Source organism: Syngnathus scovelli, chromosome 14, assembly GCF_024217435.2.
Source record: "Syngnathus scovelli strain Florida chromosome 14, RoL_Ssco_1.2, whole genome shotgun sequence".
NCBI lineage: Eukaryota > Metazoa > Chordata > Actinopteri > Syngnathiformes > Syngnathidae > Syngnathus > Syngnathus scovelli.
The window spans coordinates 12,795,449-12,822,120 of record NC_090860.1 but is presented as its reverse complement, the minus strand read 5'-3'; the positions used below and the strand labels follow the sequence as shown (position 1 = coordinate 12,822,120).

General features: G+C 44.4%; 4 protein-coding genes across 8 annotated transcripts; all 4 read left to right on the top strand.

Moving 5' to 3' along the window:
- Window positions 1-113: 113 nt before the first annotated feature.
- Window positions 114-2,294, top strand: LOC125981087 (protein CIMAP1D-like). The gene is made up of 5 exons (XM_049740939.1): window positions 114-633; window positions 897-1,007; window positions 1,080-1,202; window positions 1,275-1,416; window positions 1,489-2,294. The coding sequence occupies exons 1-5, from the start codon at window positions 585-587 to the stop codon at window positions 1,832-1,834; spliced, it is 771 nt and encodes a 256-aa protein (XP_049596896.1). The 5' UTR covers window positions 114-584; the 3' UTR covers window positions 1,835-2,294.
- A 267-nt stretch (window positions 2,295-2,561) lies between these two features.
- LOC125981080 (phospholipid phosphatase 2) lies at window positions 2,562-7,920 on the top strand. Its single transcript, XM_049740931.1, has 6 exons — window positions 2,562-2,738; window positions 6,460-6,611; window positions 6,671-6,933; window positions 7,040-7,097; window positions 7,164-7,340; window positions 7,460-7,920. Exons 1-6 carry the CDS (start codon window positions 2,678-2,680, stop codon window positions 7,595-7,597), a joined length of 849 nt encoding a protein of 282 aa, XP_049596888.1. The 5' UTR covers window positions 2,562-2,677; the 3' UTR covers window positions 7,598-7,920.
- Window positions 7,921-9,050: 1,130 nt separating this feature from the next.
- srsf5a (serine and arginine rich splicing factor 5a) lies at window positions 9,051-13,059 on the top strand. The gene is made up of 8 exons (XM_049740919.2): window positions 9,051-9,201; window positions 9,942-10,070; window positions 10,181-10,251; window positions 10,338-10,460; window positions 10,538-10,607; window positions 11,833-11,906; window positions 11,994-12,098; window positions 12,271-13,059. Exons 2-8 carry the CDS (start codon window positions 9,945-9,947, stop codon window positions 12,617-12,619), a joined length of 918 nt encoding a protein of 305 aa, XP_049596876.1. The 5' UTR covers window positions 9,051-9,201; window positions 9,942-9,944; the 3' UTR covers window positions 12,620-13,059.
- A 649-nt stretch (window positions 13,060-13,708) lies between these two features.
- On the top strand, window positions 13,709-26,582 carry pacs2 (phosphofurin acidic cluster sorting protein 2). Of its 5 annotated transcripts, none has more exons than XM_049740706.2 (26): window positions 13,709-14,081; window positions 20,101-20,188; window positions 20,260-20,349; window positions 20,419-20,544; window positions 20,613-20,775; window positions 20,855-20,928; window positions 21,001-21,081; window positions 21,219-21,275; window positions 21,357-21,511; window positions 21,580-21,670; window positions 21,742-21,801; window positions 21,868-21,992; window positions 22,052-22,184; window positions 22,245-22,349; window positions 22,416-22,522; window positions 22,713-22,867; window positions 22,933-23,043; window positions 23,184-23,292; window positions 23,491-23,523; window positions 23,811-23,855; window positions 24,343-24,385; window positions 24,480-24,522; window positions 24,641-24,776; window positions 24,848-25,074; window positions 25,168-25,281; window positions 25,457-26,582. In XM_049740706.2, exons 1-26 carry the CDS (start codon window positions 13,963-13,965, stop codon window positions 25,573-25,575), a joined length of 2,709 nt encoding a protein of 902 aa, XP_049596663.1. In that variant the 5' UTR covers window positions 13,709-13,962; the 3' UTR covers window positions 25,576-26,582. The 5 variants fall into 5 exon arrangements, with proteins under 5 accessions (XP_049596663.1, XP_049596662.1, XP_049596664.1 ...); XM_049740705.2 differs by having other exon boundaries at window positions 13,710-14,081; window positions 21,216-21,275; XM_049740707.2 differs by lacking the exon at window positions 23,491-23,523 and having other exon boundaries at window positions 13,710-14,081; window positions 21,216-21,275.
- Window positions 26,583-26,672: the final 90 nt, after the last annotated feature.

Sequence of the window (26,672 nt, the reverse complement as noted above, 5' to 3'; positions counted from 1 at the left end):
AAAGAAAAAAAGAAAATTACAACCAAGAAAGTATTAGCATAAATAAATAAATAGGAAGATATAATGGAGTAGTCTCTGTAACAGCTGTTTATGAATAAATTTGAGCTGTTCCGCCTTTAGAATTTTCCTGTTTTGCCACAACGTTAGCATAAATGCTTCAGGCGCTAACTGTAACATCCGGAATGTTATGAGCTTTGTTTAGCGTCATTATCGTCCAGCCAAAGCCTGCAACACAAGGCAAGTGTAAGTTGAGTTTAAATGTTTAATAGCGTGTGCACTGAGACGCCGTTAGTTACACAATACACAAACACAATACAAATCTAAAAAGTGGAACCCAAAGGCTATACGAGTTCATATTCCAGGACACGATGATAGTTTTTATGATTTCAAACGTGATTCGTCAAGTCTTTGCGCCTTCTTTGAAAAGTAAAACGCATCCTCAAGTTGTGACCTTAAAAGACTTTGAGGTGGACAATAGCTTAGGTCGCGTCATATCCATGCTGGTAAATAATTCATCAAGGGCTAGGTGGAGGCTATAAAAGAAAAGCAAGTTATCTCAAAGCAGAAGAAGAAGTGGTCAGAGGATGGAGGAGGCGACGAAGAGACGGCCCCTGATATCTGCTAAAGTGAAAGGTCAGTAAAGAATGGAGATATGAGTGACACCACATCAATTTATCCTAGCGTTGCTAGCTTAATGCTACAAATGTTGCAATGATTGTAGGCAAACAACATTTCTAACATGTTCTTTATCCTCTGTGTAGAATGACTAATATTAATGCCGTACTGATGAGATGAGAACTTGTGTGTCACTTGTCAATGCACACATTTTTCACAACTTGCTCTTTTGTGAGTCATACACATGTGTGTGTTATGATACTGATCATCATCCCAATCAGGACCAGGCCCAGGGCACTACGCTCTACCCCCGACAGTGGGCTACGTCAACCATGATGTCACCAAGCCCAGCAGCCCCGCTTACTCCTTCCGCACCCGCATGAGCAGCACCAGTGAGTTCCAATAAGATGTACGAACCCACGTTGGTGTGTAATTGTGTAAATATGTCCAATTTCAATTGATAGTGATCTCTGTGGACTCCAGCCCGGGACCAAGATACCACGTCGGTGCTAATGTGACACGCTTTGGCCGAATGGACACGCCCTCTTATTCCATGGTAGGCCGAGGGAAGCGGATTGCTAGCAAAGGTAAATGTATAAAAATGTACGATAATTATATAAGTGCCTGAATAAGTTACGATTTATTTGTTTTTGTCATAGGGGATCAGTTGCCAACTCCGGGACCAGGTGCCTACAGTCCGGAGAAGGCTCCGCCTCTCAATACTCAGCGTCGACCGCCAGCCTACACGATTGGAGCTCGCACGCACTACCGCACTGTGGATGCAGTACCAGCACCCAACAGGTGGGGGCACTTTTTTATGTTTTTACTTGTTCAGGAAATCAAAATTGAATTTAAAAACTTGTTGTTGAACAGCTACACGCTCCCCAAGCTGTTGGGCAATCAGGTCCCCAACAAGCCATCCAGCGTCAGCTATAGCATGTCGGCCCGCCGGAAGGTGGGGGGCCCCTCTGTGGACCTGGCCCAGAGTCCCGGGCCCTGCAGATACAACTGCATCGATCCGGATGTCTACCTCCAACGCCAGCCCTCCTTCTCCATGCAGAGCCGGACCAAAAGGCCCACTTACCCCTCGGTCACACCAGGCCCGGGCGCCTACCGCCCAGAGCGTTCTGGGATGCACCTCCGCAAGGCACCCTCCTTCACCATGGGGGTCCGCCACTCAGAGTTTGTCATGCCGCTTGTGCTGGACTTTGTCCACTGACCAGTTAGTATCTTAGTACAGCAGTAAAAAAATTGGGCTACCATTAGCTTGGTTGTTTAATCGACGAACAAACAAATTGGACATTTTGGGATGTTGCACTGGCGCTATTTTGTACTGCATATATCCTTTCAGGTTATAAACGTGCTTGTAAAACAAATTGGGACTTATTATTTTGATATATCAATAATAAAACACAAGTGGCACACGTGTCATTTATCTATTTGTGTATTTTTTTTCTTCTTTGGATAAATAATATAAGATTTTTTTTTGTTTAAAACAAACCAAACCAAAGCTTTAGTCTTCAACCCCTCATTTATTCTTATTTTATTTTATTTTTGTTTCCAGTGTAAAAATGACAAGACTTTTTATTGTAGCTTTTCCCATTCAAAATTTGTTGTTACTTTTCTTTAAAAACTATTAAAAAAGTACTATAACTACTCCTGCAGGTATAACTTTTTTCTTTTTTCATAAAATATGAAAATTCAAAGTCCAATGATGGAAGTTCCGAGGGACCACCATTATCAAATCTGCTCGAGAGCGCCCTCCTGTGTCCATAAAGGCGAAATGATGACAAGTGATCTCCATTGTCATCCAGTGAGGGAGGGCGTCGTGACAGCACCTTCCCAATCTCTCCTCCAGGTGGTGGTGGAAACAAGGCCGGGTAAAACGAACTCTCCTCCCCTGAATCCTGACGCCAAGCCCTCCCCAAACACCACCGTTGCCCACCCACCCACCAATCCGCCACAGCACGACAGGTACGCCGAGGGGGCGAAGGGAAGAGCAGGGCCGGCAGACGCGGCGCCACTTAAACATCAACTTTGTGGTTCTTTTTGAACAGCAAACATGACAGAGCAAGGCAAGAAGGTGATTCTGGTGGTTGTGGATGTTCTCTGCGTCTTCATCGGTGAGTTTCTAACTTATTGTTCAATCCAACTAAATAAGATTGCTTCACTCAAGCACGTGCTTTGTGCATTTATCATCTCATCGTTGGCCTCGCAACAAGTTACACCATGCAGACTAGACTAGAAAACATGCAGATAGTGTCTGAGTTCCCCAAACTTTATTCAGCCAATGCACATATTTTACCCTCAAAATATTTTTAAAAGTGTTTTACCCCATAATTATTCTGCCCGTCACTATACGTCATTGGCAAAGATAGATGTATTATGTCAATTTAAATTTTAAATGGGCAAACCTCATGATCTCACATGACAAAAAAAAAAAAGGTTTTGGAATTAGTGGGTTAGCGTAGCCGTCCTGAAACTTCTCTATCTTGTTCAAACAGGCCACAGTTGGTGTGTGTTTCCCAACACACACACAACACATACACTTTAAAGAATGCTGCAGGCTTGCGCGCACACACAAAGTGTAAAATTATCTGTTAGATTAGAGCAGGTTTTACTGAATTAATTAAAAAAATACATGAATTAAAAATGGTGATAAAATATATTATTATTAGTCATGTGGTAAGCAGTTCTTGGATTCATTTCCTAAAACTGGTCAGTTGTTCGTATACATATATTAAGTAAAATAAAATAGTCAATTTTGCATGAAAATGATTACAGGTATTTATTTTTTTAAAGTGAGCCTTGTGTTGTCTGCACGTTTTCCAATTCTTCAGGTTTGTAAAAGAGACACAAACACTCAACCAGGTATGTGTGTGTATGTGTGTGTGTACGGCAAACAAAACGGCCTGTCGTGACTTGCTCGGGTCTCCTCGATGACACTCAAACTTGACAGAATTGACGTCTTTCAGGTGTTGGTGGTGCCACATGGGAAGATCCCGGGAGCTGCTGTGCTCCTCAAAGTTGGAATGGAATTATTAGATACCATTCCTTTATTGGCTATATCAGTTCATGACCCCCCTCTACTGAGAATCTTCATGACCTTTAAGCCCCCCCCCTCCCTCCCACTAAGGATTACCGATTGGAAAGGAGAGTAAAAATAGCTGGTTGTTGCACGTTTGGCTCGCCGGCGGTGCAAAGCTCGGGTTTCCAGAGATTTCAAATGCAACGGCTGATTTGTTCCTCTGGATAGTCACAAACAAACAAAATTCAATTGACACCATTTTCTTTGCCCTACCTGCTGACTGACAGGCAGGAATGAAAATAACAATTCTCAAATCCTCCCCCCTTACACACTTTCAAGTAGTTTTAGTGTGCTTGTGATGTCATCTTTGCGTGGTTATTTATATATCATGTCCGCTAAATGATCATTAGAAAGTGCCGATTGCCAAATTGTGTGTGTGTGTGAGACAGATGGAGCTGTTGGAATGTGCTGATTGGAGCTAAACTCTCAATGTGTGTGTTTTATTTTGCTCCCTTCCCCTCAGCGGTCAAACATCCATCCTGTCACTTTGTGTTAGCTCTCCATCGTTGAACGTCCACGATAATTTTTTTTGCAGAATAGGGGCGAGACAAATTTGAATTCGTTTTGGATGAACCGATACTAATCACTGATACCATGTGGATTTTATTTTGGAGGATTTTTATTAAATAGCCGACATGACAAATTCTGGGTCAGCCGGGAGAACGCCGTTGTCTGGAATCCCGATTCCAAAACGATAAATCCCTTCTGCAGATTGTCATTCATGTGGCGTTTTGTGAAAAAGTTGAAATGTCACTCACACACGGATATTCTCAGGATCTGCCAAATGTGTGTCGGAGTAAAAGTGGGAACTATTGACTTTTGCTGCCTCACATTCCCGTGTGAAAATGAAAGTGAGAAGCTGAAGAGAAAGTGTGTTTGTGTGTGTGTGAAGTCCCATCATGCCTTTTCACTTCACTCATGTTTCATGTTTAGAGAGAATGTTATTTTAAAAAAATCCTTGTGGGGTGCCGCCATCTCTCGTTTCAATATTCTCAAAGGTCGTTTTTTTTTTTCTGAAGCGGGACCTGCTTCTTCTTTCACAGCAGGCTAAAAGAGGTCAGCGTTACAAATTTAACTTTTTGAACGGAAATTGTTAGCGATTGAACTTTCCGGTAAAAAATGGATAGTCATGCTGTTAAATTTTCACTTTAGTCAGATTAATTGTTAATGTAATAGCTAAAGCTAATTGTTAGCTAGCAGATAGAACGCGACGCAGCGTTATTGGAAATTTGTGTGTCATTTTGCAACTTCGGCGACGTTGACCGCTTACCTGCTCCCGTCCGTCCGTCCGTCTGTCCGTGCCACCATCGTCATCGTCCAGGCCTTGAAAAACAGGAACACTTTCCACTTCCTGCTGGTGCCGAGGGTCAAGAGGAAGTTGTACTTGTCTCTGATCCCAAATTCCATCTTGTTTATTTTTCCAGTGTGCAATCGTGGGGGGGTTTTGGGAACGCTTGAAAGTATCCTTTCCCTTGTTGCTTTTCGAATCTCGACTCAGGGGAAACTCTCATCTTAAGCGCCTCTTAATTCCTGATTTAAAAGTTGACATGAATAAACCAAATAAAAGGAACAATTTAAAAATATACAGGTAGCAATGGGGCGGGGGCCACCCCATAGTTCCGGCCCTGGTCCCATGCAATCTGCTTTAAGGGTTTAATAAAAGTCTAGCCGCAGAAAGTGTAGATGAATTTTTGTTCAAACCAAATTTTAAGTGCCGTAATCTCTCATCCAAAGAGGAGTTGACTTCCTCACAAAGCAGGCTAGATGGTGGTTTAGCGCGTCAGTGGCGTGTTTGTTTTGAAGGCAAGCCGTTGCACAACTGCGGCCGACCGTGCGGCCACGCTGGCAGCCGACTTGTGTCGCACAAGCACTAGCTTATCAAAATGTTATGCTAGCACCCTGCAGAATAAACAGTGGCTGGGCGGCGCACGCTCGGCCAACCGAAATAATGGACGTGGGCTTTCATCTAAATCAGAAAATTGTTAGAGCTGTATTTATATATTTTTTTTTTGGTCTAGGTATTTGTCTAATTTTTTTTTGATGGGAAACTCACCTATTGGCTGACGCCATGAATAATAGGAAAGTAGTAATTATTTTGAAGTCAAATCCTAAAATGAAGTATTTTGGAATGATTTAAACCGTTAAAATATTGATATAGGAAATTATAAACCCCAGTCGTATCCTAAGAATTCTATTCTTCGCACCAGGTCACCACGCTGCGTATTCGGTTGCGTTTTCTTTCGGTCCCACACTCTGGAGGAAGGAAGCAACGTGTTCACGGAGAGCGCTCTCTCGTTCTCCTACTTCATAAACCCGAGCCTAAGCAAACCATCCATTCTTCCCCCGTTATTAGCTTTGGCAGCGAAATGACCAGTTGAGGAAAACAGGAAAAGTCATTTGAATTGCAGACTATTGTTCGGCGTAGATTTAAGAGACAGCAATATATCCCCGCTCGTTATTTCGACTTGCACTTGGAGTCTTTTTTGTCACAAAGCATGTTGCCCTTTGACTTTTTTTTTTCCCCTACCTGCTGACGGAGATTGTCCAGGGCCGCGACGATACGCAGTCAAAGGTTGGACTCGACAAGGTCGCCATGGCAACGCTTATGACGTTTCATTGGAGCGGCTGTTTTTTTTTTTACTGTGTGGTTTTAGCTGTTTCCTGATCGGCCGTGGGTTCAAATGATACCGCTTGGAAATATCCTAGGTTTATTACATTGAAGATAAAATCCCTTTTGCAATATTTTCTTTCTTCAGCGTCCCTGCCCTCAGCCATCCTGACGCTGATGTTCACGCCGTACCAGAGAGGCATCTACTGCGATGACGAGAGCATCAACTACCCCTACAGGAGAGACACCATCTCCCACGGAGCCATGGCTGCCGTCACCATCACCAGCTCCATCGTCATCGTGAGTAAGAAGCCGGTCTTCTCATCCTTGACGCTAAACAACACGGTTCCTCCGCTCAGATCACGACGGGCGAGGCCTACCTGGTGCACACCAAGCGCCTGCGCTCCAACTCCCAGTTCAACCAATACCTGTCGGCGCTCTACAAAATCGTGGGCACCTTCCTCTTCGGGGCGGCCGTCAGCCAGTCGCTCACCGACCTGGCCAAGTTCACCATCGGACGCCCCAGACCAAACTTCTTGTCCGTGTGCGCCCCCACCAGCTGCAACGGGTACCAGCTCCACCTCAACTGCACCGGGAGCTTGCGCAATGTCACCGAGTCCAGGTGCTAAGAAATGATCCCATAAATACAATAATATCTTTTTATTTAAATGATTTGGAATAATTTGAGATTATTATTTAATTGCTCATTGCTGTTTCTCATTGCTCAGGTTGTCCTTCTACTCGGGGCACTCGTCGTTCGGCATGTACTGCATGCTCTTCCTCTCTGTGAGTTTACATCACAACACACACACACACACACACACACGCTGACTTTAAGACGGTGCTCCTTAGCTGTACGTGCAGGCCCGTATGCAAGGCAAGTGGACGCGTCTGGTGCGTCCCACCATCCAGTTTTTCCTGGTGGCCTTCTCCTTGTACGTGGGCTACACGCGCGTCTCCGACTTTAAGCATCACTGGAGCGACGTGCTGGTGGGACTCCTGCAGGGGGCGCTCATCGCAGTTCTCACAGTGAGTACAGCAGGATGTCGCTGAAATGTTTGAAAATTGTATATTTATAGTTTGTGTGTTAGCATTAAGCTAGGAGCTAGTGCGCTATTTAACATATTTTGATTTTATTCCTCATTCAGGTTAAATACGTTTCGGATTTCTTCAAGCAACGCGACGAACCGGCTTGCACGGGGACGGACCCCGTTGACGACGAGCAACTCGAACGCAAGCCCAGCCCGCAACGCCCCAACCACTACAACTACTCGCCACCCGTATGACACGCCAACACGCCATCATTTCATGTCCGCAACCACTAGCTGGAACTCTTCAACACATTTGTATAGCTAAACATAGAAAGTGAAATGTACATGTGTTGTCTCGATGTGCAATGACGCTTTTGTTATGGTTTGTTTGGAAAATCGATGCTGTGACTTGACGGAAAAATATTTTGTTTTTATCTAAAGTAAGACTGCTTCACCACTAAACTCTTTTACGAGCAGAACACTCGCTATTTCAGCTAACACATTTTTATATACAGTATTGTTTTTTTGTGCATCACTACTGTGTCTTATCTAATAAACCGTGCTGTTATTTTTAACAATGTTGTCGAGTTCATGTTCTACGAAGAACGCAGAAATTTCGACTTCCCGGTCACATCTTTATGATTCGCCGATAATTCTGTCAAATCCTTTCTTTCTTTTGGGTTTAGTACCCCTTCAAAGAGCCATAATGTTCCCGAAAGCACATGACAATTTGTCCTGCCTGCTTTTGTCTCTTTTCCAGGGCCAAACGTTTGCGTCAACAAAGTAAGAAACAAAAAAAAAAGACTTCATTTGATGGTTCGGAGACAATTTGGATGGCGTCGAAAATGTTCCCTGAGGGCCTGGCAAATGGGAACGCTTTTGTGTGCACAAATCCAGTTCCTTCCTGTCTTTTGAACACGTGGAACCTTTTGTCATTGTTTCTTTCCTTCTTACGCGAGAGATTTTTAAGGTTGTTTTTCCATGACGCCGATTCTTGTGTTTTTCTTGCGGTCTGGACTCTGGAGTGATGCCGTCCTCGTGTGCGGACCTGCTTCTGCTCATGCTTGTTATTCTTGAATGTCTCAACTGTGACTCATCGATTTCAAAATCTTTTTTTTTTTTCTGAAATTGTTAAGGTACACAAATTCTTTCTCCACATTCATTACATTTCTATGGCAAAACACAATTTTTTTTTTCTTGGAAATTTCTTGCCATGTTAGATGGAATTCAACACAAAGCTGCCACCATAAAAATAAAGTTCTGATGTTCTAGCAGGCTGGAACATTGCTCTTCAAAATTAGAAAGTTGCTTCAAAAATGAACACATGAATTCACAAAAAATAAATGGATGGATGATGGATGGATGGATGATTCTCCAAGTGTGGTCCAGCCAAGTCCCACTAGTGATACGTGACCGCCCTCTAGTGGTAGCATTATTCATTCCACCGAATTCTAGGCACAACGTGCCCCACTGCAAAATTACTGGCCTTCCTTGGTTGCTCAGAAAAAAATCAAACGTCAGTTCCATATACCCATCACATTAGTACAGAATTAAAAAAAAATAATAACTATCTATTTATATATTAAAAAAAAGGACTCCGCCCAACTAGGAACTGTACTTCCTAGTACATACTTTTAGGGCGTGTTTTAACCGGAGGCAGCAGCCAATCATTTTCCAATAGAGCAGTTGGACAGCCAATCATATTGCAGTAGAGCACGAGAAGGCAAGCGGGGTTTCGTAATAACGCCCCGTTGTTCGCCATTTTGAGGTAGTCGATCAGAGCCAAGTCAGAAGCAAGAAGCAGGAAAGTCCTTTGAACCATTTCAACTTAATCACAGACGTTTTTAGGCCAAGCCGAGGTAAGACCCGACACAAAAGACTTTTAAAATCCACATCAGCTCATTAGTTGTCCAATTTGTTGGTGGAAATTTGACGCAAATTGTTTTATTTCATGAACTCGTTAGCTTGCTGTGGCTAACCGACATCGTGGCAAGCTAAAAAAAGAAGGCTCCAACGTTTCATAAACTAATCGATCCGTTGTGTTTATTTTCTACAATTTTTAGTCCAGTAATCGTTTTAAAGCAAATCATGAACTGTGAATTTTCCTTTTGTGTTTTAACTACAATTCAAACCGTCGTTTGCGCAGAAACATCGCGACGTCGTCGTAGTTATGGTTTGCCCAGGCCTCAGATGCTTTCTGTTTTGTTGGACTTTGATTCTATCCGCGAAATTAACTTTTAAATCGGAAGAGAAATAAATGAGAAATTTAGGCAATTGAGTGAGGCATAACATTATATATGAGTGTGTATGATATCGGTTTTATTTTATTTAGTTATTTATGGCCCCTGACGATTGTCGGTAGTGAATGCCCTCCAGTTTGCTTGAACGTAATTTACAAAAATGTCGGTTAGTGTTTATTGTGCCTCAGTAAAATATTATCTCGTAGTGCGGTAATATAAATATGACAGAACAATTATATATTGTTCTGAAGAGGAGATAAAAGTAAAATAAAAAGTAAAATAGCTCGCAATTGAGTCATCAATCAAGTTTAAAATGTCTTACAATGTTTATATTTTGTGATTTATTCTCATTTTACCAGATTATGAGCGGCAGTCGGGTCTTCATCGGCCGCCTGAGCCCACACGCCAGAGAGAGGGACGTGGAGAAGTTCTTCAAGGGCTTCGGACGGATCCGCGAAATCAACTTGAAGAATGGATTTGGTTTTGTGGTCAGTCTGATCCGCCCAGCTTTGATTTGCATGACAATGTCTGATCAATATTTGGGGGGAAAAGAGTGACTTTGCACGCAAGGAACTCATCAACTTTTTGTATTTTTTAGGAGTTTGATGATCATAGGGATGCAGATGATGCCGTGTATGAACTCAACGGCAAAGAACTGTGTAGTGAGAGGTGAGTTTGCTGTCCAAAGTACACGTGTGTGTTTGTTCTATTTGCCGCTCACGTGGACTTTCCCCTTCCCGCTCGTTGTGTTGCAGGGTCACCATAGAGCACGCTCGCTCCAGGAGAGGAAGGGGGGTTGTCAGTGGTGGCAGCAGCAGCTCCAGCTCCAGAATGGGAGGCTTTAGTGGTTATCGGCAATCGCGCAGTAGTGGCTCCAGGTACGTCGGGGCTTCCTGCAATAATTTGCTTGTAACATTTTCTGTTAAGCTCAATTTTTCCGCTTGTGTCCATGCAGGTATGGACCTCCGGTGCGCACAGATCACCGGTTGATAGTGGAGAACCTGTCGTCACGCATCAGCTGGCAGGTAAGATCAGTTTTGGCCTTTGTGTACTTTCAAAAGTCTCCATTGCTAAGTACTCCTAGCTTTTTATATTAGTTTGTTTTTTCCAAATTGATGCAGCATATTAGCAATGGGGGCGAGTCAATACGAGTCCCCTTAGCGAATTGGCTAACAAATGCACTTTTGTTTTTCTCCCAGAGAGAGCGAGCGTAAAAGCAGAAAATAAATGCTGTTATTTGGCTAGTGTAAAAAAAAACAGCCTTTTACGGTTGTCTAGTGTCAATAAAAATAAAATCGGCCAACGCACGACCCTCCCCGGAGGGCTCGCAAGTGTGTGGCGTCCTCTCTCCTGGTTGTGTTCTGAATGGTGTCCATTTGGTGCCTCTCCTTACACGCAGTTGCCGCCGGTCTAAAGTCTTGGCTGGGCCCCGGTAGCGGGCGAAAGTGGTCTAGCGCAGGATACGGTAGCCTTAGGAGGTCCGTAAGCCGGTCTGGAGGTTCTGTGGGCTGGCATCCCCGACTGCTGTAACGTCCTCTCAAATCTGCGGGAGGGCCACAAGCCGCCCTCTTTGGGGTGTTTTTCTGTTGCTGTGACGGGGTGTTGAGTGCCCCCCCTCCTCCCACTGCTACTACTCGCTCTCTGGTGGTTCCGTACTTGTGGAGGCCTGGAGGTCGAGGTCGTTTCTCGAGGGCTTAACACTGCATTGGTTCCCATTTGCTATTTGGACACGTGGCGCTATGCTAATGTCTTCCTGGTAATGGCCACGGTAAGTAGCATTACAACTCATGTGACTTTGTGTTCATTTATTTGAATTTTTTTTCTTGCGGGTTACCAGTGACGCAAGTCTGTCAGGGTTGGGCAAACATTTGTGAATGCTTTGCCCAGCCCTGCTCTGTAGAAATACTTTTCCCACACTATTTGCTCGGCCAAAACATAGAAATACCCAACTGCGGCGTCACTCGGTCGTCGGTGAGTAAGGCTAATGTGTAATCATCTTTTTTTAATTGTCCTTTTTCCAATTTTTTTTTAACGGCTATCATTTTTAATAGTGGCTGTAAACTTTTTTTTTTTTTTTAATCCACAACATCTAACATGACAGTCTGCACACTAGACTAGCCAGTGAGTGTGTGTATGTGTTGCCATTGTTGCTGTGTGCTCGTGTCTCTCCCCTCCAGGTGACAACAAAGCCTCAGGTTCCCGAGGGGGCCGCCGTGCGCCACTCTTGTTCTAACTCGTGCTCTTGCGCAGGACCTCAAAGACCTGATGAGAAAAGCCGGAGAGGTGACCTTTGTTGACGCACACAGACCCAACAAAAACGAAGGGTGAGCTTTCCGGAGCCGGCTCGGCCTTTCTTTTCTCCTTTGATCAAACGCACGATGACTCATCTTTCTCTGGGGGCGGGGCCACAGGGTTGTTGAGTTTGCATCGCGCAGCGATATGAAGAACGCCATCTCCAAGCTGGACGGCACGGAGCTGAACGGACGCAAGATCAAAATCTTTGAGGACAGTCGCAAGTGAGTTTGTGAAAAATCACAGAATGCAGTTTTTGTTTGTTTATTATTTATATCTGATACAAATATTTTTTGCTCTTTTAAGCAAATACAAAGTAATTCAGGTGCTCAATTTAGTACTTTGAGCAAAGGGTAGGATGGAGATTTTTATTTCTGAATATTTTTGCCCCTCCAGCCATAGCCGGAGCCGTTCTCGCTCCCGATCCCGTAGCCGCAGCTACTCGCGCAGCCGCTCCAGGAGTCGCAACCGCTCCAGGAGCCGCAGCCGCTCACGCACGCCCAGCCGCACTCCAGAAAAGAAGACGTCGGGCGGCGGCCCCAAAGCCGGGGACCGCTCCCCCTCCCGTTCCAAGTCCCGGTCCAAATCCCGTTCCAAGTCTCGCTCAAAGTCTCGCTCAAAGTCCCGTTCCCGATCCCCCCGGTCCCGCTCTCGTTCGCCGCCCCCGGCCCAAAACAACCAGTCGCGGTCCCGCTCCAGGTCCCGTTCGCGGTCCCGCTCGGCCTCCGCCGAGAGCAAGCACTGAGAGGCCAAACGTTGTGTACATGATTGTCCTTGTGAAATTCTGTGAAGGTTTGGCTCCTTTATCCCTATTTTTGTCCTTTTTAGTTTGGATGTGCTTCCACAAGAAATCCCTATTTTTTTGTTTTATTTTTTTGTTTCTAATGTGCTTGAATTAAGCCGTATTCGGTAATATTTGCATCAGGGCCTGAGTGAGCGTATTTATTTCGGTGCAGGCGCCATCCTTTGAGATGAGGCTGTGTTGCCTTCGCTGCTGTCACCTTTCCAACAAGATGAATTTCGTTGCACTGTCCGTATGTAACTATGCACGGAAATTCTAATCAGCCATTTCGCTCGTTCGAAATAAAGCTCACTCACTTTCTTGTGATGGCAAAACAACTTAAACTGATTTGTTTTGTGATTGCGCCACATCTGTTGTCTGATTAATAAACTTTTCACAAACTGTTTTAGTTACGTGACTATTTTATCATTGCAAACAAGTAGATATATCATGCTCTTTCTTTCTGGTTAAGCAGATTTAAAAAGCTAAAATACGACTATTTATTTTTGGATGATTCCTCGAGCTAAGCTGCTTTCATCAATTCATGTTAATCCTTAAAGCCCACGCTACACTCCCTGGCAGACCTGATTATTCTGTTATACTGGTTCATCTCGCCAGAAACTACTAAATATTGAAAAATGTTTTGGGGATGCTAATATTTCTGCTGTCCACTTGGGGGCAGTGTTACCAACATTTTGTATTGAGTACTGCAGGCACGCAACTCTCGTGGGGCAAAGCCGTTCCGAAATGGATCTCTGGCTGGAAGCCTGAATATAAATGTATTGTTTAGTAGCGGAGTAGAAAGGCATGTTTTAATGACTAAATTAGGAGAATTGTGGGGAAAACCCGCGGGCTGTTTTGGTGGATTATTGAAACCTGAGCTCAATGAATTATCAGCCAGGTAAGTAAACAAGTGAATGTGGGTCAAATGTTTTCCCCAGGGGCAACAAACACAAAGGCGCGGTCTAAAATTGTTTGTTATGTATTTCAAATATATATACGCCCCCACACACACACACTTTAAAAACTCCGCCCCTCCCTTCAGGGCGCTCGCCCTTAATCGGCCTCATATGCGGGACGAGGAGCAACGTGGTGGGCACAACAAGCCCCACGGTCACTGGCTCCTCGCCCCGCCCTCCCACCACACCGGCACCGCAGCTCCACCGAGCCGAGCAGAGCAACGAGGAGCTGGAGCGGAGAAACACCGAGGCTCGAGTGTCGCACTCACGTGAGCGAAGGACGCATCTCTTTTCCCGGACTCACGTCCAACCATTGAGGCAGGCGTGCACGAAGGCGACCCGGGAACTATGGCGGAGAGAAGTAGCCGGCTGAGCTTCCCCGGCAGCGGGGCTCTCAACAGACCGGTGCCGATGAATTTGTTCGCAACGTGGGAAATCGACGGCTCGTCTCCGAACTGCATCCCCCGGTAAGCTCTCCCCCTGCACCTCACCGCATGCGGCGTCCTTTTAAAACTTTCACCGCTGCAGTACTTGACCGGGCGGGGTGGTAATGGTGCCGATCCCCACGACTCGGGGCGCATGGGCCGCCTGCAGCAATGTGTTGTGATGGAGGCTTGCATGCATCTGGGAAGGGATGCTACACACCCAAATGACCCCGCGCCGCCCCACCTTAGATTTTTTTATTTTAATCCATATTTTTATATAGATTCATTTGGATCAATCACCAATGTGCACCTCCGCCACACCATGACACATTTAATATGAGAACAGGACACTTTATTAGGAACACTTGCATCATCGAATGCACAGGTATCAAACCTAAGGCCCGGGGGCACGAACCAGCTCACCCCATAATTTTCTGTGGCCCGTGAAAGCATGTGATGTGTGTTAAACAAATGATGCCATTATAAGTTTGAGAAAGTTCTTACATATCCTAAGCGAAGATTTAAAATAAGTACACTAAACTCAAGGACCGTTATGGTAATGTAGTCGCACGGCTAATGATGCGTAGCTAATTTATGAGAAAGTCGTTCAACAACTTTTCTTGCACATTGTAAATTACAATTTCAAATGTGTATGATTAAAGTGCAATCTTTTTGATAATTAAGTACGAAGTAAAAGTGGAAATTCATTCCAGGCACGCACTAGTTTAAGTGTGACCTTTCGGAAATTCAGTCCATTGCTCAATTTTGCCGTTTGGATAGTATAACACAAAAAAAACTGTAAAAATATTCAACTATGCAGAGAGCACTGAGTCTCACGCCCCCCGGTAAACGTTAATCTGTGGAGGTTGCTTGGCTGACTGATGCTCAGGACGCTCGGGACACTCGCTCTTTTGTCCACAAGGGATGCTGGAGCTGCGGGAATGCAGAGTAGGATGGTGGAGAAGGCGGCGAGAACCTCTCTTTGTTTGGAAGCCATCCCGCTTTTGTTGTTGCATCCAGGGAATCTACTCCGTAGGAAGGCACGCTGACGTTAGCATCTTGGTTTAGCGTGTTAGCACGATAGCTTTTCCTCTGATTCGGCCCAAAATGAGGTCGGATCGATGCTTCTTGTACACTTCCTGTCCTCCTAGCGAATCTTAATTATTATGTAAGAGCGACACGCTGACACAGCAAAGTCCTGGAGGACACACACACACACACTCGGACAGCCTGACTTTGCTCAAGTGCACTTATATTTGTTTCAATGCAATATATGGTACAGCTCAGGTGTTTTTCCCTCCTTCCTCTTAGCCTTCATTTTCATCCTTGGAGTTCATTTTTCATCCTTCCTTCCTTCTGCTTGTCCGCCTTTCTTGATTCCTGATATCCTTCCATCATTTCTGACCTCCTTCTTGTCTTACTGACTTCCACAACAGTTTTTTATGCCATCTATTCCTACCTGACCTCCTTTATTTCTTCCCCCTTTCTTCCTTCTTTCAGAGTTGCACAACCTGACTTCTATCCTGAAACCATTTTGTTTTTTATTTTTAAAGGTATGCATTATCAGATGGCATGCTAACATGTAAGCACAGAATGCTAACAGCACATTCCACACAACTACTGAGAACATTGATTGTGCTTGCCATTAGCGGGATTTAAACGTAATAATCTCCCTCCACAGCCTCGACATTAAATGAACGTTTCCAGTCCACGCTCTGGGAAATAAAAAAAAGTTGATTTGAACGCTTGCAAATCTCCACTTGGCCGCGTTAGCAGATTAGCGGCAACTCTCACTAATGAACACTATTGTCCAAAATGGCTTTTTGCCCAATTGCTTCACTCAGCTTTTTTTTTTTTTTTTTTTTTGTCTTTCTGCTGCCGTCCTCTTTTAATCACTCAAGACAATTCCACTTTCTTCTTCTTCTTGGTCACAGTTTTGGAGTGATATAATCGTCAGAAGTTCTCATTTGGCACCTGTGCCTCCATTTTGATTCATTTCCTCGAATGTTCATTTGCCGTCTTTATGAGTTTTACAAATCTGATTTGTCGTATTTATTATTTAGCGCTCGCGCTCGCTCGGTTTTTATAGTTTATGACCTGGAAGCTGTTTGATTTGTGTCCAAATGTTGACTTAACAGACATTAGTAATTGATGGGAGCACTATTTGGCAGGCTACATTAGTATTTATCATAATAAGAATCTCTGTCTTCCGCCTTTTTTTTTTTTTTTTTTTTTGTGCTTGGCCCTGAAGCTCTTCATCTCACCTCATTCATTTTTTATTCAACTGGAAAATATGAAGAATGCTCTCATGTCTCCTTGGGAGCCTTTCCAGATCGTATCGTTTTTCCCCAGATAAGCACACACGTGTGTGTTTGCGTGTGCGGGCATGCATGAGAGGCTAATTAAAAGGCGGCACAGTGAGACCACTGCCAAAAATATTCGAGATGAAAAGAAGCCTGGCACGAGGCCTTAGCGGCCTCCATCAATAAATGATGATGATGAGGTGCGTCTCCTCGGGGTTTTAATGGAGAAAAAGATTATGATGGTGATTTGCCCTTTTCTTAATGACTCTTTTTTTCCTCCTCTTTTCTTTGTGCCTTTCTTCCCTTTTGTCATTCGAGGGGGAAAAATGATTCATGAATAATGGAGCTACATTCAAATGAGTGTATGAAGAAATAAAACATTTTCCATCATTTTAAATCCTGAATCTTTTAGATGCTAATGCGAAATACGTAATGAGTTTTGTATTTTCGCAAATTGTGGTGTTGCAATGTAAAAAAAAACACACACACCTTTAGCTTTAGCATTTAATGATCCACTGACCCACAAACTAGGTGTTTCGACTTTGCCTGGTTATTATTATTGCTATTATTATTACGTTTACGTTCGTGTTTGAGCTAAGTCACAAAAGTCCAGGTCCAAAGTTATCCTCTCATTTTTCACAGAGGATAAAGAATATATGCATGTTTACTTACCAGCATATCATTGTTTTTTTATGTGTGTGTTTGTGTTCCATTGCAGAATCACCCATTCACAGACTTGTCCTGTCATGGCATATTTTTCTCTGGTCGGATAGGTTGGGCTTAAAATCTATTTTGGGCTGCCATCCCACACACACACACACGTACACACACATGTGCAGAGCCAGCCTGTAAATCCCGCTGCTGAATATTGCATGAGCAGCTGAACACTGAAGCGCCGACAGCAGACGTCTGAATAATGTGGAGGAGCCACAGCTGATTGATTGCACACATTGTGTTTGTGTGTGTGTGTGTGTAGGTGTGTGTGTGTGGTCTGTGGTCACTTGTTTAACATCCTGTGTTCAACACGTATTGTTAGCGACTTAGCAAGTAGCTCAGCGACAAGTGTGTTCCAATATTCATGGAAGTGTGCGTGTGTGTGTGTGTGTGTGTTTCACGTTAAGATTCTCACATGAAAGCACTCTGCCACGCAGACTTTTAAATAGTTGAAATACTCGTACTCGCTGAACTCTCTCCCATGTTGGTGTCTTTAAATTTGACAGTTTAATTTTTTTTTTTTTTTCACCCAGCGAGTCAAGACACACTTGTTGCTAGGCAGAATTCACAATTGTGGGCCTTGAATAAAATATAATCAAATATAAAACCAGAGAATGTACAGAAATAAATCGGTTCATGGATTGGGTGCCTTGAAAGGGCAAAAAAAAAAAAATGTCGACATCGCACACATCTTTAAGTTTCTCCTGCTGTATGTCGATTTTTACATAATTTGGTGTTCCACGAATTCCGCCTGACGATAAACGGGTGACTTAGAGTACGGCTCATCTCAATTAAAAAGACATTTTACCCGAGAACACCGAGCACCTGGTTCGTACGCTTTGATTTTTTTTTGTGGATTTCCGGGGTTACCATGGAAATCATCTGCTGATGTAGGTTAACAAGTGCACATCCATTATGGGTAAAGTGGAGCGTGTGTGTGTCTGTGTGTGTGTGTGAGTGAGTGAGTGATGCATTAGGAGCTACTGTACTTTTATGTGTTTGTTACACAGATGCTCGGACAAGAGAGTGCGTCCAGTTATTTGACGTGAACGTGCGTCATATTTTATTGAGCGAAAGGTCAACATAGCGTATGACTCTTGAAGCAAAAAAAAATCAAATGAATGGAAATACAATCATCTGTTCAAGCCTGCTCCTTTTTTTAGCATTCTATAATACTTAAAATAAAGGTAGAGTAAAAAGATTATTCAATATAATTTCAATATTTGTCTGTTGTGCCTGCCTTGGCCACCAGGAGGCAGTATAATACACACACAGAAAGAAGAATACGCAACATACTTGTCATGTAATTGCCAATTAAAAAACATCCATCTTGCCTGGTAGAACTCAAGTGAACCCTAAACATTCCGTCCTTTCTTTTTTTTTTTTTTCTGTGGTCATGTGCATGGCAGCTATTTCGCGTGCCTTCACGTCGGGTGTTGCGTTTCCGTGAATCAGATCCCACTTAGTCCGCTCGGCGACGTTCCTCACGAACCCGAAAGGTCGGACCGCTTGAAACCCGATTCTTTGTGATCGATGGAAAAAATACGCTGACGACATGAAATGCTCACCGAAGGGCGACCGAGACGTTTTTGTCATTTAGATGCATCTGACTAAATTAAAATGACGTCGTTATCATAGCTTAGCATGAAGTTTAATTGGTCCTACCAAATGTGCATCCCAAATTGTTCGTTCAGTGTATCATGTGACTCGGAGATTGCATAATCTTCCAAAAAGCATCACGCTGACCTCAGCAAAGGCTCGGAAGGCCATGTGTCCTTTTGGGGGGGGGGGGGCAGTGTGTGTATGTGTGTGTGTGAAAAAAATTCAGCAGCTGTCTAGTGCGTGCGACACGGAACAAAGCGCAGCCCAAACGGAACAGATGGGAGTCACACTGCAAGTTGTGATTGGCCGACGATTAATTCATTAAATCTGGATCCAACGATTAATCGTTCGTCACGTTATAGTTAATGAAGGAAACATTCTGCCCATCCCAAAACAAAGACCAACATCTAAGCCCAAACGTGACTGGAAGAAATTTAGCTCCATCCGCCCTCACATCCTGATCCAGACCGGCACGGCACTCGGAACCAGAACACAGAATGCGCCTATTGTCAGGACAATGTACGCCTTGACGGGGGCCGGTGGCGGCGGCCGTGCCTGGGCCTTCTCTGGGGCTGACGTACCGCAATCCTGCTGGCAGAAAGGCCGCCATTGAAAGCTGCCTCAAACCTACCATTGTCAACCCGATTGTCTCAATGTTTGCTTTTTCTCGTCGTTGGGATCCAACGAGATTTTTTCAACCGCACGTGAATGATTCCTCAAATACAATCTGGAGACAGATTCCGTTTATGTCAGGCCACCCTGTGGTTTCCCCGCTTGTTGGCAAGGAAACGGCGTTCTGGCCATGGGGAAAGGATTCGCTGGCCAATGTTTAATCAACGAGGTCAGTGGTCCAAAGTGCACCGTGGGGGGGCTCTCAAAAGGAGATGATTCATGCTGAGCCTCTTGGAATAATTTAGTCGAAGAGAAGCAAAGGGTTCTTCCAGCTTTAACTTTTGTCTCATGGAGGAAGTATCTCAAAACACCCCCAAAGTCTCACTCGCTGCCTCACACTCAGACAATGCCAACCCCCGGGCTGGACCCCCTCCATGGTCCTCCCCAGGGTGCCCATTTGGCACAAACTTCAGGCCCAGGAAACTGCCACTATGTTGTCTTCATTTATGTGATTGAGTGAAGTTATTTAAATTATTTTTAGAAATATTTGCTCTTTATGATTTTTTTTTTTAATATTAAATTGCAATTATTAAATGTTTTTTTTAAATCTCTACTATTATCATTAATTTATTTGGACTATTCCTTAGTTTTAGGAATTATATTATTAATATTATTTATATTATTAATTATTATTTTTGTCATTCTACCGGTTTTGTCATGAAATAAAAACGTATGGTTTGCTGGAGCAAGGAATAACAGTGCCCTCTGTTGAGACGTTTAGGTACTGCAATGACTTCTGTTTGCTGACATGTTGACCTTTTTCCCATCAGGCTTTGCAGTCTGACTCTGAAAAAGCTGGTGGTGCTCAGAGAACTCGACAAGGAACTCATCTCTGTGGTCATCGCCGTCAAAATTCAAGTAGGAATACGCACGCTGATCACTAAGTGAGATAAAAAATCCAAAACAGGATGTGTGGTGTGTGTTTCCAGGGCTCCAAGCGCATCCTGAGGTCCCACGAGATCGTGCTGCCGCCCAGCGGGTCTGTGGAGACAGACCTGGCCCTCACCTTTTCCCTGCAGGTGTGATTGGAATTCAAAGACCGCAAATATTTCCGAGTGACTTGATGTTTCACGTTCCTCCTCCATCAGTACCCTCACTTCCTGAAGCGTGAAGGCAACAAGCTTCAAATTCTGCTGCAGAGACGCAAACGCTACAAGAACCGCACCATTCTGGGTTACAAGACGCTGGCTGTGGGCTCCATCGACATGGCCGAGGTAGCGACATCTGCTCAGGTTCCACCTTGATGAAGAACCTGATTGCGACAATTTATGTCGCGATCCAGGTGATGCAGCATCCGACGGAGGGGGGCCAGGTGCTACCTCTCTGCAGTCACCAGAAGGAGCTTTTAGGGAAGGTGGCTGAGATCTGGATATTCTCGCTCTCCAGCCAGCCCATCGATCATGAGGATGGCAGCCTGCAGGCCGGACACAAAATCAAATGCTCCGGTACCACCTTCAGTGTTAGCATGTTAGCATTGAGGAAATCAGATGGTCCACCAGCTGCCCACTTTATCTTCTTGTTCAGACAACTACTCAGAGGAGGAATACGAGAGCTTCTCCTCAGAGCAGGAGGCCAGCGACGATGCGGCTCAGGCTCAGGTGAGATTGTCTTGAATCGATCAACACGGAGTAAAGTGAAATCATTTTTCTGAGTATTTCGAGGCTCTTCAGGATCTGGAAGATGATGACTATGATGTGAGGAAACCAAAGAAGCAGAGAAGGTCCATAGTCAGAACGGCATCCATGACAAGAGTAAGTAAAAAATAAATAAAAATGAAGCTAATCAATATTTAAGGACTGAAATTAAGCTAGCGCTAAGGGTAAACAAACTGTAAGCTAAAGCTAAGGTGTGCGGACTTATGTGTGTTCATTGTGTGCTCTTTTAGCAGCAAAACTTCAAGCAGCGAGTGGTCGCTCTCCTCAAGAGGTTCCGAGTGTCTGATGAGGTGACCCGACACTTTGAGATAATGAGGTTGACTCTACTGGGCCATCAGGTGGTTACTAACCATGTGTGTGTTTCTACTGAGGTTCTGGACTCGGAGCAGGATCCAGCCGAGGTTCCTCCTGAGGTAGAGGAGGAAGATCTGGACCTGGATAGTATTGAATTCGACAACCCCAGCGATAGCGGACCTGAGCTGGATGATGATGACAGCGTCCTCAGCACACCCAAACCCAAACTCAAGTGAGGATGTACAGTATGACCGATTTTTTTTTCGATAAGGAGTTAAAAAAGTTCTCGTTCTGATTCAGGCCGTATTTTGAGGGCATGTCCCTGTCCAGCTCGCAGACGGAAATCGGAAGCATCCACAGCAGCCGTAGCCACCGCGAGCCGCCCAGCCCGGTCAGAGCGTCCGTTAATATCGATCGTCAATCAATCGTATTCATAGTCATACGTTTGTACGCCGATTCCAGATGGAGCCCGATAAAAACAAATGCGTCGGTGAGGACAACGTGTCTGACAATGTCTCCGATGTGAGTGTATACACACACACACACACGTTAATCAATATTATTGGAAGTAATTCCGATTTTTCTCAGGAGCAACCAGAGGCGGTGACGCCGACCACCGAGTTGGAGATGGACAACATGGACACGTTCTTGGACAGGCTTCCCCCGAGTGGCAAGATGACCAAGACGGAGTCGCTCATTATTTCGTCTAACAGGTAAAGAAATTGATTATTTATCATTATGCTGGGAACCAAAGTATGTTTGCCTTTTTTAGACAGGAGCCCAAGATGGCGGGCCGGCGAGGTCGCAGCACGTCGCTGAAGGAGCGCCAGGCCAGCAGGCCTCAAAACGAACGGGCCAACAGTTTGGACAACGAGCGGGCGCTGGACACTCGCAGCCATTTGCAAGTAAGCGTACACTAAATTAGCATATCGAAAATCCTCCTAAAGCGAACCTTCTCCATCCAGATCCCCAGGAAGACGGTGTACGATCAGCTCAACCATATCTTGGTGTCGGACAACCAGCTTCCCGATAGCATCATCCTCATCAACACGTCTGACTGGCAGGGCCAGGTGAGCCCGCCGCTGAATTCTCTTAGCACGTTCCTGTTATGAACGTACCTTCTGCTCTCCTTTCAGTACTTGTCGGACGTGCTCCAGAACCACCACCTCCCCGTGGTGTGCACCTGCACCACGGCCGACATCCAGGCGGCGTTCAACACCATCGTGTCCCGCATACAGAGATTGTGAGCCTTCCTTTTTGCTTGTTGCTAGGCAGAATAAGTAGGGGCTCAATCATAACCGCCCTTGACCAATCAAATACATCCCAGGCTTTTTGAATGACTGCTGAAATCTTTATTTAATGACTCACCGCTTTGTGTTAAACAGAAAATAATTTTAAAAATAAATTTTTGATTTGAATAATTTTATGCGCAGCTGCAACTGTAACTCTCAGACGCCGGTCCCCATCAAGGTTGCGGTGGCCGGCGCGCAGCACTACCTCAGCGCCGTGCTCCGCCTCTTTGTGGACCACCTGACCCACAAGACCCCCGACTGGCTGGGATACATGCGCTTCCTCATCATCCCGCTGGGTGCGTCCCGAATTTCACTTTTAAAATGATAAACATTATGAAACGACATTTATGGTTGCGTTCAGGTGCACACCCCGTGTCCAAGTATCTGGGCGCCATGGACTACCGATACAACGCTTTGTTCCAGGACGCCGCCTGGAAGGACCTCTTTCACAAACCTGAGGCTCCTGTCGTCGGTAAGAACTTCCCCAGTCCAATGTTTGGACTCCTGAAGACGGATTTTGTCGCTAACCATCTCAAAGAAGTATATTTGCAGGGTGTCCCGGAAGATACATAATGACAATTGTATATTGATGTCAACTATGTGTGTGCGCAGTCCAGGAAAGTCCGGACGTGGTTTCTCGGGTGACGCAGTACATGCTGGGCGCCAACGGAGCCCACCAGCTTCCCATCGCCGAAGCTATGCTCACGTACAAACAAAAAAGGTATTTTGATTAGCTGTTCCTAATATTTGGGTCCATCTTTATTATGTCATTAAAAGCTTGTGCAGGGGGGAAAAAAAATTACAAAAAAGTTAATGATGAGTGTTTGTGTGTCTATCATTGTGTGCGTGCGCAAATAACATATTTGTGTGCTTTGTCTCGTTTTTTTTTTTTCTTTTGTGACTTTTTTTGTTTTCCAAGGAAAAAGAGCTTTCATTTCGATTTTTCCGTCAGGTATTGTGCGCCATTTTCAGTTGCTCTCTCACGCCGCCTCGTCAGTCATGTTCCCTCTCCCATCTGTGTGTGCGTTTGTGTTGCGCGCATTTGTGTGTGTGGATGCTGCCGCCATTTTCCGTCATAGTTTGGGAAGAGAAAAGTTGTCATATCACGAGAATAGTCCTAACTTTACATTTTGCATGTGCATCTTTAACGACATCACGGTGCATCTTGTTGCTAGGCAACTGTGGGCTGTACATTCAGCTTGTGTTCTTCTTCTGTGCCCCCCTTTCACTTTTGTATAGCCTGTCAATTTCTTCCCTGGGGGGGCGATGGCAGGTGTCTTCAAGGCAAGAGCAACAACCTCTCACCTCATCTTTCCTCTTTTGGCTATTTTTCCACTCGGGGAAAATAGCACATGGCGTGATAGCCGTAGAAGTAGAGAGGTTCTTGCTTTATTTTTTATTTAGGCTCGCTGCACTTTCCCCTTTCGTGTTTGCCGTACGCCTTGCTTGGAGGAGGTCACGTGACTCCGCGTTGATTGGCGGCCGGTCGGCATGTTGAAGTTGCTCGCCGGGTCATAATATTAGGAACACTGTGTAAATCAAATCAAGCACCGTTAGATTTTATTTTAATTCATTTATCACGTCATTTGTGTTAGTCGATGGTGTAGGTGTCCCTAATATTATGACCCAAGTGTGAAATTGAAGTGACTAAATCTAATCTTAGATAACTTTTGTTCCTTCCGCCTTGCCTTTGCTTTTAGTGCCTTTCTTGCAGTAGATTGAAATCCATAAAATGTAATCCAGCGCTTTAATTCTTATTTTTTCACCGCAGCCCCGACGAGGACTCGTGTCAGAAATTCATCCCGTTCGTTGGCGTGAGTAATGCCCCCCCCCACCTTGTTATGTGGCACTGATTTAACCATTCAGGCGCTGACGTCTCCTTTTTGTGTTAACTTCTCAATCCTGCAGATGGTTAAAGTAGGAATAGTTGAGCAAACATCAGCAACGGCAGGCAAGCATTTTTTTCCCATGTTATTGTAATTAATGGATTATTTTTTGATTATTGCTAGCTGCACTTCAAGTTATTGAAGTCGATAAAGTCACTTAATAAGCTACTTCCTCCTCTGAAGGCGACTCGGATGACGCGGCGCCCGCCGGTTCCTCGCTCCTACTCGCCTCGCCGCCTCAAGTGCCGCCGACGCTCAAAGAGGTGTCGCCCACCCCGCCCTCCTCGCCGTCCGTCAACACGAGTTTCTGCCTGTACAGGTGAGGCCGTGTTTGAAGCGGTTTTGGATTTCTTACCAGCTAGCTTAATTTATGCGTGATGTCACTTTCAGCCCCGGGAGTCAGGCGGAGCTGATGGGTCTTCAGGTGGACTACTGGGTGGCGGATAGAAAGAAAGACTTGGAGAAGCGTGACTCCTCCTCAACCTCCGCCGCTAAGAATACGCTCAAGTGCAATTTCCGCTCGCTGCAGGTCAGCCGGCTGCCTGCGGGGGGCGCCGAGTCCGGCACCCTGCCCGCCATGTCCATGACGGTGGTGACCAAGGAGAAGAACAAGAAAGGTGAAGCACAAAAAAAATGTTCAGCTTTTCATGTTAATTCAAGATCAGGATGTAGAAAGTCAAGATAAACACGAATAAAAAATTTCGTTACAGTGATGTTCCTACCAAAGAAGAGCAAAGACAAGGAGGTGGAGTCCAAGAGTCAGGTGATCGACGGCATCAGTCGTCTCATCTGCACCGCCAAGCACCAGCACAACATGTTGACAGGTAACGTGTCATTCATTCAAAAATAATTTTATAACTCATCATACTTGTCAAAAAGATTTTATGCATTCTTTTATTTTGAAGGTGCATTATTTGTCCCATTCTGAATTTTTTTAATATATTTTTTGGGGTTGTTTTAACCTTTAAGTGAGCCGCGTTGTGTTTGTTTGTGGGTCAGTATCGATCGACGGCGTGGAGTGGAACGACGTCAAGTTTTTCCAGCTGGCGGCGCAGTGGTCGTCACACGTCAAACATTTCCCCATCGCCGTCTTCGGCCACGCCAAAGGCCCCTACTAAGAACCCGCCCTCCTCGCCCTTGTGCCAACCCGTTTAACCAACTTTTACGTCATCTGTGTCGTATTTTTGTTTTTAATCCATGCTACACCCTCGGCTTTGTTATCGTTCTTTTTAGATGAATAACACTCAAGCTAAATGCTAATCTCGCATCCAAAATGGACGCCGTGGCACTGAAAGCACACCCTGTACACGAATGAAGGAGATATATATTTAAAAAAGAAAGACTGAAAGTATTTTTATGCCGGGAAACATTAGATAACATGTGCAATAGTAGATATAATTAGACATAAAGGGGACATATTATGGAAAATTGATTTTTTTAATGGTTTGTACACACAAAATTAAACAACCAAGTAAGTCTCCAACTGTGATAACGCCATTCCAAATCATTTCGCCGCTGTGATGTCACAATTTGACGAGTCGGGAGATTTTTATTGGAACCAAATCAGGTCCAGCAGTATTGAGAAATGTTTTAAATGGTAACAAATTGCGTAATATGTCTCCTTTAAAGCAACAAATAGCACAACGCGAGCTACGACTTTACAACGTTAAAAGCAGAATTTTTCATTTGCGACTTCGACACTCCCGCAGATGTCACTTTGAAGCAGTGTGTGTGTGTGTGTGTTTGAGTGTGTTGGATGACATCACATAGATACCATCATTAAATGTAAATTGTATCGTGGCAAATTGGCAACTACTTTTGTAGTGCGTCATGTGACATGAATCACATTTGAGTGGCGTACATATGTCTTTTTATTGTATTTGTTGGCAGATTCTTGATAAGTGCCTACATTTATTTCATCAAGTTTGAACATCCCCGGTGCTGATTGTGCTTTAAGGACAACGATGCACTGCATGATTGTATACATATGTGCACTCATTAAAAAAAAAAAAAAAACTAAATACAGTAAAGCCCTTTTTTCAACATGAGCTTATTTGTTTTTTCTTTGGTTGAAACCACTGTCATCCCAAAAATCTCTATGTAATAAAACTACTACACACTAAAACTTGCTGGAGTGGTAATTTATTTTATTTAATATAGTACAATAATTTAATAAATGTTTGCTAAAATTATTCAAATTTTAAATGAGTTAAAA